This window comes from Capra hircus, chromosome 17 (assembly GCF_001704415.2).
Source record: "Capra hircus breed San Clemente chromosome 17, ASM170441v1, whole genome shotgun sequence".
Classification (NCBI taxonomy): domain Eukaryota; kingdom Metazoa; phylum Chordata; class Mammalia; order Artiodactyla; family Bovidae; genus Capra; species Capra hircus.
In genome coordinates, this window is record NC_030824.1 from 35,579,863 (window position 1) to 35,595,675 (window position 15,813).

The 15,813-nt window shown below is 36.6% G+C and overlaps 1 protein-coding gene across 3 annotated transcripts in view; it reads left to right on the top strand.

Annotated features, from left to right (window-relative positions):
- The window catches only part of KIAA1109 (KIAA1109 ortholog), a 202,471-nt gene that overhangs the window by 6,760 nt on the left and 179,898 nt on the right, over nucleotides 1–15,813 (top strand). For all 3 annotated transcript variants that reach the window (XM_018061504.1, XM_018061506.1, XM_018061505.1), the window contains 3 exons: nucleotides 11,670–11,800; nucleotides 14,397–14,513; nucleotides 15,523–15,601. In XM_018061504.1, the coding sequence (XP_017916993.1) occupies nucleotides 11,704–11,800; nucleotides 14,397–14,513; nucleotides 15,523–15,601 (293 nt within the window). In that variant the 5' untranslated portion in view covers nucleotides 11,670–11,703. The remainder of the gene's footprint in view (nucleotides 1–11,669; nucleotides 11,801–14,396; nucleotides 14,514–15,522; nucleotides 15,602–15,813) is intronic.

Consider the following 15,813-nt stretch of genomic DNA (forward strand, 5'->3'; position numbering starts at 1 on the left):
ATGGACATGAGTTTGAGTAAGCTCCAGCAGTTGGTGATGGACAGGGAGGCCTGGCGTGCTGCAGTCCGTGTGGTTGCAAAGAGTTGGACACGACTGAATAACTGAACTGATACGATACGAGAGGCAATATAAATTTACACAGACTATAAAGCCAAACTGTGTAGGTTCATATCCTAGATTGGCCATATCTTAGCTGTGTTTGTGCTTTGTTTCTTATTGCCACAGTTTCTCTGTGTAAAATGGGGAATTGTTAATAGGTAGTTATTTCTAACAGATCAGTAACTATATGTAAAGTGTTTAGAACAGTGCCTAGCACATAACAAGCAGTGAATAAATGTTGCCCATTTTATAATGGTAGCTATATTTAATCATTATAATGGTGAGTTAATAGCATGGAATGAACATTTAAAAGAGTAATGTAAGATTGTCCAAAATGTTTGTAAGTCTAAACTTTACTGACCTTATTGGACCTTGTCACTTTTTATATGTATGTGAAGTATGTTTTTATCCAGCTCCATATCCACTTAAAGTACTGTTTCAGGTTATCACCTGTAGTATAAGGTTATATCTGCATAAAATTCCTAAAGCAGCCTCTTTATGTTATAGTATTTATGTAAAAGTTCAATTTAAGTGCTCTCAGTTCATAGAAATTGGCTATTAAATGGATCTGTTGGGTTTCTGCTTAGCAACAGCCTAATAAAAATAATTTCTTTGGACTTGGTATGATGAGAATGTTGATAAAACACACATGGACAGTTACTTCCACCCTCTCCCCCATATCCATATCCCTTGTGGCTCAGCTGGTAAAGAATCCATCTACAATGTGGGAGACCTGGGTTCGATCCCTGGATTAAGATCCCCTGGAGAAGGAAAGGCTACCCATTCTAGTATTCTGGCCTGGAAAATTCCATGGACTGTAGAGTCCATGTTGTCGCAAAGAGTCAGACCTGACTGAGGAACTTTCACTTTCACTTTGAGTCAGTTACTTCTTAATTAAGGCAGACATAAATGACTTTGAAATTGGGACCTCTACACAGGTAAGTGAAGTGAAGTTGCTCAGTCGTGTCCGACTCTTTGCGACCCCATGGACTGTAGCCCACCAGGCTTCTCTGTCCATGGGATTCTCCAGGCAAGAATACTGGAGTGGGGTGCCATTTCCTTCTCCAGGGGATCTTCCCAACCCAGGGATCGAACCCAGGTCTCCTGCATTGCAGGCAGATGCTTTAACCTCTGAGCCACCAGGGAAGCTATTTTAAGATAATTTCTTACGTATGTGCAGAAACCAAACCATACCTGGAAAGTTTTCAAGTAAGTTTGAAATATGTTCTGTAACAGTTAATGTAAAATCATTCTAGTTTGGTTTATGGGCAAGCAATCCAGAAATGTGTACAAAGTGCATACTTCACAGAATTTCTAGTGTACAGAATGCTACTATGTCCTGATAGATACTCACGCTTGATGTTGAAGAGAATGTCAGTGTTGATGAAGTTTAAAAGAAAGCTGTAAAGTTGATTTATTTACCAACTCTTAAAACCTGTTTAGTATAGTGATCTATATGCAATATCCTGTGATAAACCAAAATGAAACATAATATATAAAAATGTGTATGTATAACTGAGTTACTTTGCTGTACAGCAGAGATTGGCACAACATTGTAAGTGAACTATACTTCAATAAAAAAGAAATTAAAAAAACCCAAACAACCATATGGATTCCTTTATGAAAAGGAACTGTGGTTAAATTCAAAGAACTTTAACAATCTGAAGATACGTGAATACCTTTTATACAAATAATTGTGACTTAACTGTTGCATGAGAGATTTCAGTATGATTAATTTTTTCCTTCATTTTTGTAATATATGGAATGGATTATCGAGATGTTGAATATCCTTTTCTTAAACTCAAGTAAATGAAAACCAGATTTTCTTGAGTGTGAAAAAGATCATCTAGGAGTCTCTTGGCCTTGAATAAGTGCTTAACTTTGGCTGCTGCTGCTAAGTTGCTTCAGTCGTGTCTGACTCTGTGTGACCCCATAGACAGCAGCCCACCAGGCTCCCCCATCCCTGGGATTCTCCAGGCAAAAACACTAGAGTGGGTTGCCATTTCCTTCTCCAATGCATGAAAGTGAGAAGTGAAAGTGAATTCGCTCAGTCGTGTCAGACTCCTAGCGACCCCATGGACTGCAGCCTACCAGGCTCCTCCGTTCATGGGATTTTCCAGGCAAGAGTACTGGAGTGGGTTGCCGTTGCTTTCTATAGTTCATAATTATGTACTTTCTACAGTGATGCATTTATTTCATTCATTTATGAAACAAGTATTTATTGAGAGACTACTGCATACCAGGAACTTTGTTGAATATTGCATTGGCAGATGAATAGGGCAAAGACATCCTTAAAGAGCAGTTAGCTGTCTTGTGGGGAACAGACTACAAAACTAATAGTTACAATGTGATGAATGCTAAGATACAGTTACTATTGTGGGCATCTACAGCTCACTACCACTGGGGATCTCTCAGAGACCAAATAAAATATGCATCAGAGTTATCACAAGTCAAGAGCAGGGAAGCTGCAGGTGTTTACCCAATGACTTTCTAGGCATCATTGACATTAATTCTGGCATTTCTGGCCTACCCTAAGTACAGACTGAACACATTTCTGCAGTCAGAAAGCAGCCTACAGTAGGGTGTTGCAGGTGTTCAGAATGAATAATCTGGTGTAGAGGTGAATATCAGCAGTATATGGGCAAGGCACAAGTGGTATTGATTGCCAGCATCAGGCATTTACACAGTATATTAACCTGCTATGTGCCAGAGTTGTTCTAAATGCTTTACGTATCCAAACTGTAAACTCTGTGAGGTAGATATTATTAGTGTTCTCATTTTACAGATGAATAAGAGCACAAAGAGGTTAGGTAACTTGCCCATGGTCACATAGCTATAATGTTCGAACAGGTTTTTGAATCCAGGTGGTCTCAGTCGATGCTCTCAATCCACGTTATGGTCTGCTTTTGGGACAATACAGTCTGAAGCAGGACCTTTTGACTCTTCCGTTATTCCTTGATAACTGCTTCCTCTTTCTCCATTCCTCCAGTCTCTTTCCTGTTGGTGTTCTTCCTTCTTTGTTTGTAACCTAGCCCTTTCCCCTTTTAGATAACAGTACAGCTGTTCAACTTTGTTCTTACACTCAGAGCTATCAAATCAAATAATTCTTGCTGAGGTGTTAACTGATATTTCTGAGGTTTTAATGAAGCCTTTGAGTTCGATATTGCTTGGTATCTGCGTTTTAATTTTTTTAAAAAGACAAGGATTTAAGAACTGAAGAAAGACAGACATGGTGGTAGAATGACAGATGATCAGTTGACAGATGATCAAGTTGATATTCTAGAGGTGGGAGAAACCTGTTCCTTGGCCATAGTTACAAGGAGAGGCTGTGGAGTGTGTGCTTGGGAAGGAAAAGCCCCTTTCTTCCCTGTCATGTCCTGTCTTCCAGCCACCACCCTCCCTTTTTTTTTTTTTTTTAAATTAAGGAAGGATTGGAAGCCAGTTGTAAAATATTTAAATAATAGTTATCTCTCAGAAGTAGTGGCTTTGATAATGTTTTTGCAGATTAATAAAAGTATATACATATATACATCACATATGTACATGTGTGCATATGTGGTATATCTATATGGTTTAGGTATGTGTTACATATAATGGATAGTCTGGGTTTTTTTTTAATATAAGTAGAGTACTATACATCTTTTTGCTCAACTTGCTTTTCTCCTCTTAACATTACATAGATCCTGAACATTTCTCTGTATCCCTTATAGAGCTGTTTTATTCTTTTAAAAAGGCTACATATTATTTCACATAGTAAGAGTATTATATATGGTAAGGGTGTCCCATAATTTAACTATTTTCCTATTAACTGACATTTTTCTGTTATCTCAGTATGATATATAATGCTGCAGTGATTGTCCTTGAAAAAACATCTTTGTTTCTAAGTATTTCTGAGAAATAAATAGAGCCCTGGAACTGAAATTTTCAAATCAGAACATGTACATTTTTATAGTATCTGACAAATTGTTCTTCTCAAAGGCACTTTACTTCTGTCAACTGTGAGAGTGCCCATTTCCCCATACTTTTGCCATATAGTTGTTTGTAATCTTTCTAAAAATTTTTGCTTTTATGGCTAGTGAGTGATAAATTGTGATTGTTGCTAATTGCTGGTGATATTATCTTTTTCTGTGAATTACCTGTTTATATATTTTCTTATTTTTCTGTCAGATTATTTGTAATTTTTTTTTATTGATTTGTAGGCTGACCTCTATTCTTGTAGGACCAGATCAAGATTTGGAATTCTGTCTCTAAAAATCTGATGATGCAAGTATTAGATGTTAGTTTTGTTCCTTCATGCGAGTAGGAGAGAAAATAAGTTGAATATAGTATTTGAAAAGATTTTAAAGATAATTCACTTAGAAAAATAAATTTGTTTTTTGAAAAGCTATTTCTAAGAATCGTGATAGTGGTGGTGGTTTTAGGAACTTTGATAAATCTCTGGCCGTTGCTGTGTTTGATTAAACTGTTTCACATTTTTGCGCTTTTCTTTGTACATCACTAAAATAGTAATTACCACAATTTCTTTTCTAATGTGGACAGCAGTTTTGAAACGAGTCCCATGGATTTCAGGAAGAATGAACAGAACATAGGTGAATCATGAAAATACTGAGAGAACATGTCTTAAAACATGTAGATCAGTGTTGCTTTTTGTGTAATAGATAAAAATACCATTTAAAATGACATACTTGAAATTAATGGCTGTGTTCAAGGCATTGTCACTGGTATTGTGCATACAAAGATGAATAAAACAATCTCTATCGGTCATTATGATTGAGAGGAGAGAAGCAGGATAGATTAGATTCAGGTTATGTGTCTTTGAAGGAATATCAAGGAAGTGAGACTTTTCTTGGAAGGCAGCTATGCTCACCACTATACCACCAACACTAGGCTGTTTTCTTTATTAAAAAGTAAATGATTTTGATTTATACCTATATTGATGGCATTTACTTTGATCACTTGGGCTTCCTTGATGGCTCAGAGTGTAAAGAATGTGCTTGCAATGCAGAAGACACAGGAGACGTAGGTTTGATCCCTGGGTCAGGAAGATCCCTTGGAGAAGGAAATGGCAACCCACTCTGGTATTCTTGCCTGGAAAACCCAGTGGACAGAGGAGCCTGGTGGGCCACAGTCCAAAGGGTTGCAGAGAGTCATACACAACAACTAAGCATACAGGAACTTTGATCACTTAATTGTCAGCTGTCTCAAACTTCCTCTTTTCCCCTTCTTCATTGATAGTTCTTTTGGAGACCAGTTATTCTAAGATATAAGCATGCTGTTGCTCATCAAAATTTAGTTGATTATTTATATTGGTATGGATTCATAAATTTGTATTTATTAAATGGGTGTGGTTTGTTACTATTATTTATAGCAGTGCTTAAATTGTCCCAGATTTTGCCAATGGGAGCCTCTTAAAGCTGGTTTTTACTTCTTTTGACATTTTCTATCATTCTTTGAACACTTTTTTCATTTATGGAAAAAAAGCTCATCCTGACTTTCTCTGCCCTAGTTGTAGAATTAGCCATTTTTTCAAGGACCCCTCTAAAGAGAAAATGGTTTTTAGAAGAGAAGGCTTCTGTTCATTTATATTGAGGTGCTGCTCTCAGGGTCTGTGAATGAACTATGCACACATATATACATATGCAGCTATAGCTATTTCTATATCCATTTATATTGAAAGCCATACCTCTAGTTTTTATCCAACACCACAGGATTAATTCTGATTTTCTTCCTTTATATATCCTCTGACAGTGAGAAACTTGGCTTCCATTATTCTTGATATACTTACTAGGTTAACTCCCTCCTGCATCCCCTACATGAGCCACCTCCCAGGTGTTGGTCCTCCTTATCCTGCTCCCTTCATATTCCAGATCACCCTTCTGCATGGAAGCTCTGCTTATCTCTTTGGGATCTGATGCCTTCCTCTTGGGTTCTGACACCCTGCACTAGGAAGCCTCCCTGTTTGAATGACCTTCTTTGCTGCCCAGACTGATACCTGAGCTGGACTGCTCCTGCCCTCTCCCCCTGCCTTGGATGCCCTCATCCTTCCACCCAGGCTCCAGCACCTGGGAAGTACTCCTCCTCATCCTGCTATGGATTTGATACCCTAAAATACTGCTGCTTTCCCTCGACCCTGTTCACCACACAAATGGATACTTAGAGTATTTCAGGTTTTATTTGGCTTTGACATTCTTTTTTTGGCCATTGAGACTCCTGTCCCTCTCCTCCCCAGTACATATGCCTGCCTTATTCCAGTTCAGTTCAGTTCAGTCACTCAGTCATGTCCGACTCTTTGTGACTCCATGGCTTGCAGCACACCAGGCCTCCCTGTCCATCGCCAACTCCCGGAGTTCACCCAAACTCATGTCCATTGAGTTGGTGATACCATCCAACCATCTCATCCTCTGTCGTCCCCTTCTCCTACTGCCTTCCATCTTTCCTAGCATCAGGGTCTTTTCAGATGAGTCAGTTCTTCACATCAGGTGGCCAAGGTGTTGGAGTTTCAGCTTCAACATCAGTCCTTCCGATGAATATTCAGGACTGATTGCCTTTAGGATGGACTGGTTGGATCTCCTTGCAGTCCAAGGGACTCTCAAGAGTCTTCTCCAACACCACAGTTCAAAAGCATCAATACTTCAGTGCTCAGCTTTCTTTATAGTCCAACTCTCACATCCATACATGACTACTAGAAAGATCATAGCTTTGACTAGACAGACCTCTGTTGGCAAAGTAATGTCTCTGCTTTTTAATATGTTGTCTAGGTTGGTCATAACTCTTCTTCCAAGGAGTAAGCATCTTTTAATTTCATGGCTGCAGTCACCATCTGCAGTGATTTTGGAGCCCAAGAAAAAAGTCTGTCACTGTTTCCACCGTTTCCCCATCTATTTGCCGTGAAGTGATGGGACTGGATGCCATGATCTTAGTTTTCTTAATGTTGAATTTTAAGCCAAGTTTTTCACTCTCCTCTTTCACTTTCATCAAGAAGCTCTTTAGTTCTTCACTTTCTGCCATAAGACTGATGTCATCTGCATATCTAAGGTTAATGATATTTCTCCTGGCAATCTTGATTCCAGCTTGTGCTTCATACAGTGCAGCATTTCTCATAATGTACTCTGCATATAAGTGAAATAAGCAGGGTAACTATATACAGCCTTAATGTACTCCTTTTTCCATTTGGAACCAGTCTGTTATTCCATGTCCAGTTCTAACTGTTGCTTCCTGACTTGCATACAGGTTTCTCAAGAGGCAGGTCAGGTGGTCTGGTATTCCCTTTTCTTTAAGAATTTTTCAGAGTTTGTTGTGGTCCACACAATCAAAGGCTTTATAGTCACAATCATAGTCAATAAAGCAGAAGTAGATGTTTTTCTGAAACTCTTGCTTTTTCGATGGTCCAGTGGATGTTGGCAATTTGATCTCTGGTTCCTCTTCCTTTTCTAAATCCAGCTTGAACATATGGAAGTTAATGGTTTACGTATTGTTGAAGCCTGGCTTTTTATTAGTGTGTGAGATGAGTGCAGTTGTGTGGTAGTTTGAGCATTCTTTGGCATTGCCTTTCTTTGGGATTGGAATGAAAACTGACCTTTTCTAGTCCTGTGGCCATGGCTGAGTTTTCCAAATTTGCTGGCATATTGAGTGCAGCATTTTCACAGCATCATCTTTTAGGATTTGAAATAGCTCAACTGAAATTCCATCACCTCCACTAGCTTTGTTCATAGTGATGCTTCCTCAGGCCCACTTGACTTCGCATTCCAGGATGTCTGGCTCTAGGTGAGTTATCACACCATTGTGATTATCTGGGTCATGAAGATCTTTTTTGTACAGTTCTTCTGTGTATTCTTGCCACCTCTTCTTAATATCTTCTGCTTCTATTAGGTCCATACCATTTCTGTCCTTTATTGTGCCCATCTTTGCATGAAAAGTTCCCTTTTAACTCTAATTTTCTTGAAGAGATTGCTAGTCTTTCCCAGTCTGTTGTTTTCCTCTATTTCTTCGCATTAATTACTGAGGAAGGCTTTCTTATCTCTCTTTGCTATTCTTTGGAACTCTGCATTCAGATAGATATATCTTTCCTTTTCTCCTTTGCCTTTTGCATCTTTTCTTTTCTCAGCTGTTTGTAAGTCCTCATCAGACAACTAATTTGCCTTTTTGCATTTCCTTTTCTTGGGGATGGTCTTGATCCCTGTCTCCTGTACAATGTCACAAACCTCCATCCATAGTTCTTCAGGCACTCTATCAGAACTAATCCCTTGATCTAATTATCACTTCCACTGTATAATCATAAGGGATTTGATTTAGGTCATACCTGAATGATCTAGTGGTTTTCCCTACTTTCTTCAATTTAAGTCTGAATTTGGCAATAAGGAGTACATTATGTGAGCCACAGTCAGCTCCCAGTCTTGTTTTTGCTGACTGTATACAGCTTCTCCATCTGTGGTTTCAAACAATATAATCAGTGTGATTTCAGTATTGACCATCTGGTGATGTCCATGTGTAGAGTCTTCTCTTGTGTTGTTGGAAGAGGGTGTTTGCTATGACCAGTGCATTGTCTTGGCAAAACTCTGTTAGCCTTTGCCTTGCTTCATTCTGTACTTCAAGGCCAAATTTGCCTCTTACTTCACATATTTCTTGACTCCCTACTTTTGTATTCCAGTCCCCTGTAATGAAAAGGACGTCTTTTTTCAGTGTTAATTCTAGATAGTCTAGTAGGTCTCATAGAACTGTTCAGCTTCAGCATTGCTTCAGCATTGCTGGTCTGGGCATAGACTTGGATTACTGTGATAGTCAATGGTTTGCCTTGGTAATGAATAGAGATCATTCTGTCATTTTTGAGATTGCATCCAGGTACTGCATTTTGGACCCTTTTGAGGACTATGATGGCTACTCCATTTCTTCTAAGGGATTCTTGCCAACAGTAGTAGGTATAATGGTCATCCTAATTAAATTCACCAATTTGCATTTTAGTGTTTAGTTTGCTGATAAAATGTCGATGTTCACTCATCATCTCCTGTTTGACCACTTCCAATTTGCCTTGATTCACGGACCTAACATTCCAGGTTCCTATGCAATATTGCTCTTTACAGCATCGAGCTTTACTTCCATCATCAGTCACATCCCCAACTGGGTGTTTTTTTTTTTCTTTGGCTCTGTCTCTTCATTCTTTCTGGAGTTATTTCTCCACTGATCTCCAGTAGCATATTGGACACCCTACCGATCTGTGGAGTTCGTCTTTCAGTGTCCTGTCTTTCTGCCTTTCCATACTGTTATGGGGTTCTCAAGGCAGGAATACTAACGTGGTTTTTCATTCCCTTCTCCAGTGGACCACGTTTTGTCAGAACTCTCCACCATGACCTGTCTGTCTTGGGTGGCCCTACATGGCTCATAGTTTAATTGAGTTAGACAAGGCTGTGGTCCTTGTGATCAGATTGGTTTGTTTTCTGTGATTGTGGTTTTCAGTCTGTCTGCCCTCTGATGGAGAAGGGTAAGAGGCTTATGGAATTTCCTGATGGGAGAGACTGACTTCACCTTGTGGCTTTTAGCATAAACTGTTTAGGTAGGAAAGAAGAAACAACCAGGTTGTTTCTTATTCCATCATTTGCTCAGTGAAGGTTATACAGTAGGTTATACAGTAGGTTATACAGTCTCCACTTCATCTTCTTTAAGGGATTGTCGGTATGGCACTTAAGCAATGTGGCAAAGTGTATAGCCCCAGTTCAGTCTGGGTTTTCTGTGTCCAGGGTTGTTTTTAGACACTTCCCTTAGGCCAGAATGTCTCCTTTACTTTAGGGCCTTTGTTAGGTCTTAGCCTTTACTTCTGTACTTGCTCAAAATATATTATTTTAACTACTGCTAACTAAGGTCCATCTAGTCAAGGCTATGGTTTTTCCTGTGGTCATGTATGGATGTGAGAGTTGGACTGTGAAGAAGGCTGAGCACCCAAGAATTGATGCTTTGGAACTGTGGTGTTGGAGAAGACTCTTGAGAGTCCCTTGGACTGCAAGGAGATCCAGCCAGTCCATTCTGAAGGAGATCAGCTCTGGGATTTCTTTGGAAGGAATGATGCTAAAGCTGAAACTCCAGTACTTTGGCCACCTGATGCAAAGAGTTGACTCATTGGAAAAGACTCTGATGCTGGGAGGGATTGGGGGCAGGAGGAGAAGGGGACGACCCAGGATGAGATGGCTGGATGGCATCACTGACTCGATGGACATGAGTCTGAGTGAACTCCGGGAGTTGGTGATGGACAGGGAGGCGTGGCGTGCTGCAATTCATGGGGTCGCAAAGAGTTGGACACAACTGAGCGACTGAATTGAAACTGAGCTGAACTGAAACTATAGGAAAAAAAGTTTACTGAAAAATGAAAACATTAAAGTTTCTCTAGCAATTTTGCCCTAGGTTTTCATATACTTTTAATAATAAGCCTTTTGAAACAACTCATTTTTTAAAAATGAATTTTTAATTTGCCTCTAAATTATAGTGTTTTCAACAATGCAGAAATATGAAATGTTGTAATCCTCTTGTAGACAGTATTTTGCAATGTTGTCTCATCCAGTTTTTAAACTTGTTTTGTGACCTGTGAAGACAGGATTTGTGGTGAGTAAACAGAAAAACATTTTGCGAAGGTGATAAGCTAACTGTGTGGAATTTCAGCTAGAAAGTTGTCCTCACATATCTTTCTGTTTTAAAATCTCTCTTTCAGTCTCTCCATAAAAGTCATGTATGCTCTTTGGTCGTAAAGGATTATTAACTGTATAGCTTTCTTTGTCTAACTTTTCTCGTCCTTTTCCTGATTTATCACAAAGTAATTTTGTTATAGATGGGTTAGGTTAGTCATGTTAATACTGTACTCTCAGAGGGATAATTTTCTGTTTCTTAGATCATAAAAAAAGAACTTGCATTCCTTTTTGCTGATTCTCAGTCCATATATATATATATATATATACACACACACATATACATGTACACATACATACACATACTCAGTTACACACACATAAATACTTTTGCACGTCTAGTCACAATTTGACATGTATTATATTTTGTCCTGAGAGTCTGATAGCAGGAGATCTGCTTAGTGTCCAAATTCTATCTAGAATGAATTTAAACTAGGAAGATTGTTTCTTCATGGAATAATGGGAATACACAGCTGATAGAGGTTAAGAAGGATTACTAAAGCTTAATATATAAATACATTATAATTAAGTGGTAGTTTTGGGTACAAGTCTAGATGAATTTGTCTAACATTGTTGACTGATATTTTTTGATTGTTGAGAATAAATATCTTTGGTTAGATTTAAGACTAATTATGTCCCTCTTATTTTGAGCCAGAGTTTAGTAATTGAACTTGGATCTCTATTCATACTTAGATTGGTGAAATCAGGACTTTAAAAATATGATACATTGTTTTATATTTTATGTAGAAACATGGACATCTTTGTTATTATTGTTTGTTATAGTTTTACATTCCTGTCTTTGAAGAAAGCAAAATATGATTTAATAAACTTTCGCATTTATTAAATTCACCTTTCTCCCCTTATATAGGTTAAATTCTAAACTTAACTTTGGACCTCTTTCAGGCCTTTTAGATGCTATTCTGGAAAAATTTTAGTAATGGATCAAAGGAAGAATGAGAGTATTGTTCCTAGTATCACTCAACTAGAAGATTTTCTTACAGAACACAATTCAAATGTTGTTTGGCTCCTTGTTGGTAAGTAGAATATATTTTCTTGTACTTTATTATTTTTTGTGTATGGATTAACAGCTGCCAGATTTTAAGCAGTAGTTTACTGAAGTTAGAGTGCTTACAATACTATTTGTTTGTTTTTTTGGAGACAAGTATTTTAATCTGTGTTTCTATGAATATTTGCTCTGGAAACTGCTCTTGAGGGCTGTTTTCCTTAGACTGCTTCCTTGTCTGTGTTAGGGGAAGTGGGATGATAAGAGACCTAGCTTTTCTTTCCTGTTTCAGATCAGCTCTTCAATTTCCCATCCTAACATACACACAAACACTTTTGTTTTATTATAAAGTGATAAATCCTCCTGGTAAATGTTTTTGCCTAGTTAAATCTTATCTCTGTGCTCACTTCTTATGTACCTGGCAGTGGAATTTTCCAGTAATGATTTTTTTTGGTCCTATATTCCAGAACTTTTCTCGGTGTACACAAATAATACAAAGCAGTATATAATTAAATTGCAGAGAGAGGGAAGATGTATGAGTGAGTAAATGAATATGAACAGATAAGGAGAAATACATCAAGTATTGAGGAAGGAAGCAATTACTGTAGATTGTTACTGTCCAGATGTTTCATGGAATTTTCACGCTATTTGATTTGAATTTTAGCATAAGAATTAGAAAAGTGCAGAGAGGAAAATAGGAAGGGCAAGATGGAGTGAGAGAGGAAAGGGAGGTAATGGTAATATTTCTTGACGAAATATTTATTAACGTCTGTGTACCATGTGCCACAGGCATTTTGCATATGTTATCTCAGTTATATTCACAGCAGATTTATGAAGGTAGCTGATATTTTCCTATTAACCTATTGGGGAATTGAGACCCATAAAAATTAAATAACTTACACAGGTTATACAACTGTTCTTTTTCTTGAGTGTAGGCTTGTGCTTCTTTCGTGATGTTGTGTGATAGGGTTACAATAGAGGAGAAGTGTATATAAACGGAATTATAATGATTTATGGTTTGTAGGTGGGATTGGCTTACCATTTAAACTTTGTTTTTTCTCCCCTAATTGATGAACATGAATTATTCTAAATTATCATAATAAAAACTTAAAAGTAAAATGAAGTGCAAAACAATACTATGAAATACAATTTCATGAAAACAGCATTGAAAATTATCTTTTAGTTTAATTAAAGGCAGACATCTTTCTTATATCCTGTGTGCCCCCTTTCCTGTCATTTAGAATTTCTGGTTTTTTTTTTTGCATGGTATACAGTTCCTTTCTTTCAGGTGAAAATAGCAACAACCAGGAAAACGATGAGGGATTGTTTCATCTCTCTCTTTTATTAATGGTCTTGCAATATAGAAGGGCATGGAGCAGGGAGGGACATGATACACTGAAAGGGCCACAGCTCCCAGGTGGTCTACTTTCTGAGATGAGAGCATGCTTTCTCAGCAAATACCTTTGCCTTTCTGAAGAGCCCATAGCAACTTGCTGTTCACACAGTGATTCACGGTAAAAATTAATACAGGGTGACTTTAACTTTAAAATAATATTGTATCATCAAAAGAATTGTTCTAGAAATAATTTTTATGGGCAAATCATAGCACTTGCTACCTCAAAGCTATTAACATCAGTCTAAGCTACCATAAGTAATTAATGATGTATTTTGACTCTCAGTGACTGCTTTGTTTTAGGTATCTTAACATAATTTTTTAAAAGTACAAACTTAATACAGTGTTGCTAAAAGGTTACATATATTAAATTGCTTTATATTACTTTGTCTTAATCTAGAAAATAGTTATACTTTTCAAATGCATAAGTAAAAGAAAATTTATCAAAAAATACTTTCTTATATTTTGTCATTTATCTATTAGTGAGCTAGGTTTTTTGGGAGGAATATTACAGATTTTATAAGTGACTATAAACTTTTCATAAAAAATGGTCAAATATAGAATACCATGTATTGAAGCGTATTTAATGGTGTTCTTTAAAAGTAAGTTATTGTCTTACCAACTGCAACATAATAGTATTGATATTTGGTGGCCTATTCAATATAGATATGCCTTTAAGTAGGTTAAATTTCTCAGTTCTTTCCAACAGTATTTTAAAAGCAGAGACTGTTGATTTTTTTAAAAAGTGACTTTTCTCTGATATAAAAAAATCATCAGTTTCTTTGTAAGTGACTGTAACCTTTAGGAAATAGCTTAGGAATGAACTCTGAGTCTAATAAAGGTAGATTTTTTTTTCCAGAATATTCAGAAATATGGGCTTTCTGTTCCCAAAGCACTTTGTGTGTGTTTAATAAATAAAACTGTACAAAGTAGTGTAAAATGAAACAGAAAAAAAGGAAAGCAGTTTTACTTGAAACATTGTTTTACTTGATCTGATTGAAATCTGTATTTTTCTGGTGAATGACTAAAGAGAATGAATTTGAAAGGTAGGTGAAGTAGAATCAACCTCTGGTTTTAAAAATTCAAGTATTGTAAGAGGACATGTTACCATATGGAAGAAAATCTTCTCATTTCTGAACATGATAAATGATCAACAAATTTGTATTAAAATGCTAAGGTGATCAAAAGGAAATGTATAGTGAGATCCTTTTTTTGCATTCTTTTTTTCCAACAGCTACTATTTTGTCTTGTGGATGGATTATTTATCTCACCTATTATAATTCTCGGAATGTTGGTCTTATTTTAACACTGGTTCTTAACAGGTTATACAAGCATGGCTATATTCATATTGGTAAGTCTGAGTAATTTTTTTCTTCTGTGTAATCTGGAAATTGTTAAGTTTATTTTGTAAACACACAATAGCTTTAAAAATTTACTTTGTTTCATGAAAGTTAAACTAATCTACCTGAAATTTCTCTAATATAGTACTCTGACTAGAGTTGAACTACCATTTGTTTATGTCCTTTATCTCGTTCTTATTTCTCAAAGTGTTTCTGTAGTAGCCTTTCGACTTTTTTGGCTTACAAGAGATCCTCATTAAAATAATTTGAAATATCTGGACACATATAAAATATGTAACTGGATATTTCTCATGATTCTACCATCCAAAGAAAATTTCTAATGCTTGATGAAGTTTTACTTTTTTAAAAAATCTGATGCCTAAAAAATCTGTAACTAAGTGGAATCATCTTGTGTACTTCATTTTGTAGCTTTGTTATTAATTTAACCTACTTATAAATGGGAAGTTCGCAAGTAGATAGGAGGGCATATTTGGAAGTCATATTCTTTGGAAAAACCCTGAACCACTGGGGAAAAAGAGGTGAGGGACCACCTAATAGAATATTTCTGCTCTTCCTTAGAGCGCCTCTTAGTGGTCATAAATAAAAGTTCTCTCAAACATAGGTAGTCTTTCATTAATTTGAGGCAATGACTGGTTCCTGGAGTCACCAAAATTAATGGAGAAAAATAGTGAACTGCTTTGGGTTCATTTAATGACTGTGCCTAATTAAGAGAATTATTCATAGGAAGTAGCTGTTAAACTAACGTTCTCAAATAATTATTTAGTAACTCAGTTCATAGTAATGATATCTATGGCACTTTTTGTTATATTTGAGGGGAAAATGACAAGATTAATAAGGCTGTAAGGATATCAGGAAAGAAGTAGGGAAAGAACATTTAATTATTGAATAAATTGAATGTGAAGATTATTTAAAGCTTTTAGGGCTCCACTGTTTTTCAAAACAATTACATTAATTGCTGCTGGGTTTTTTTTTTTTTTTTTTTTTTTTTTCCTACAACAGGTTCATTTTCTTTCTCTGTTCTTTCTGGAAAAGTCATGGTTCGTGAAATCTATTATATTACAGAAGACATGTCTATTAGGTAAAAATAAATATCCATCTTAAATCTGAAATATTACAAACTTTTTTGATTATAATACTGAATTGAATATGGCTTGCTTTTTCATAGTAACAGTGTTGGATTTTCAAATAAAACCATAAATCAGCAATCATTTTTTTCTGTGACTCAAACCTGGTGAATTGATTTTTTTTTTTAAGTTTCTATCCGTGAATTAATTTAGCTAAGGTTTACAC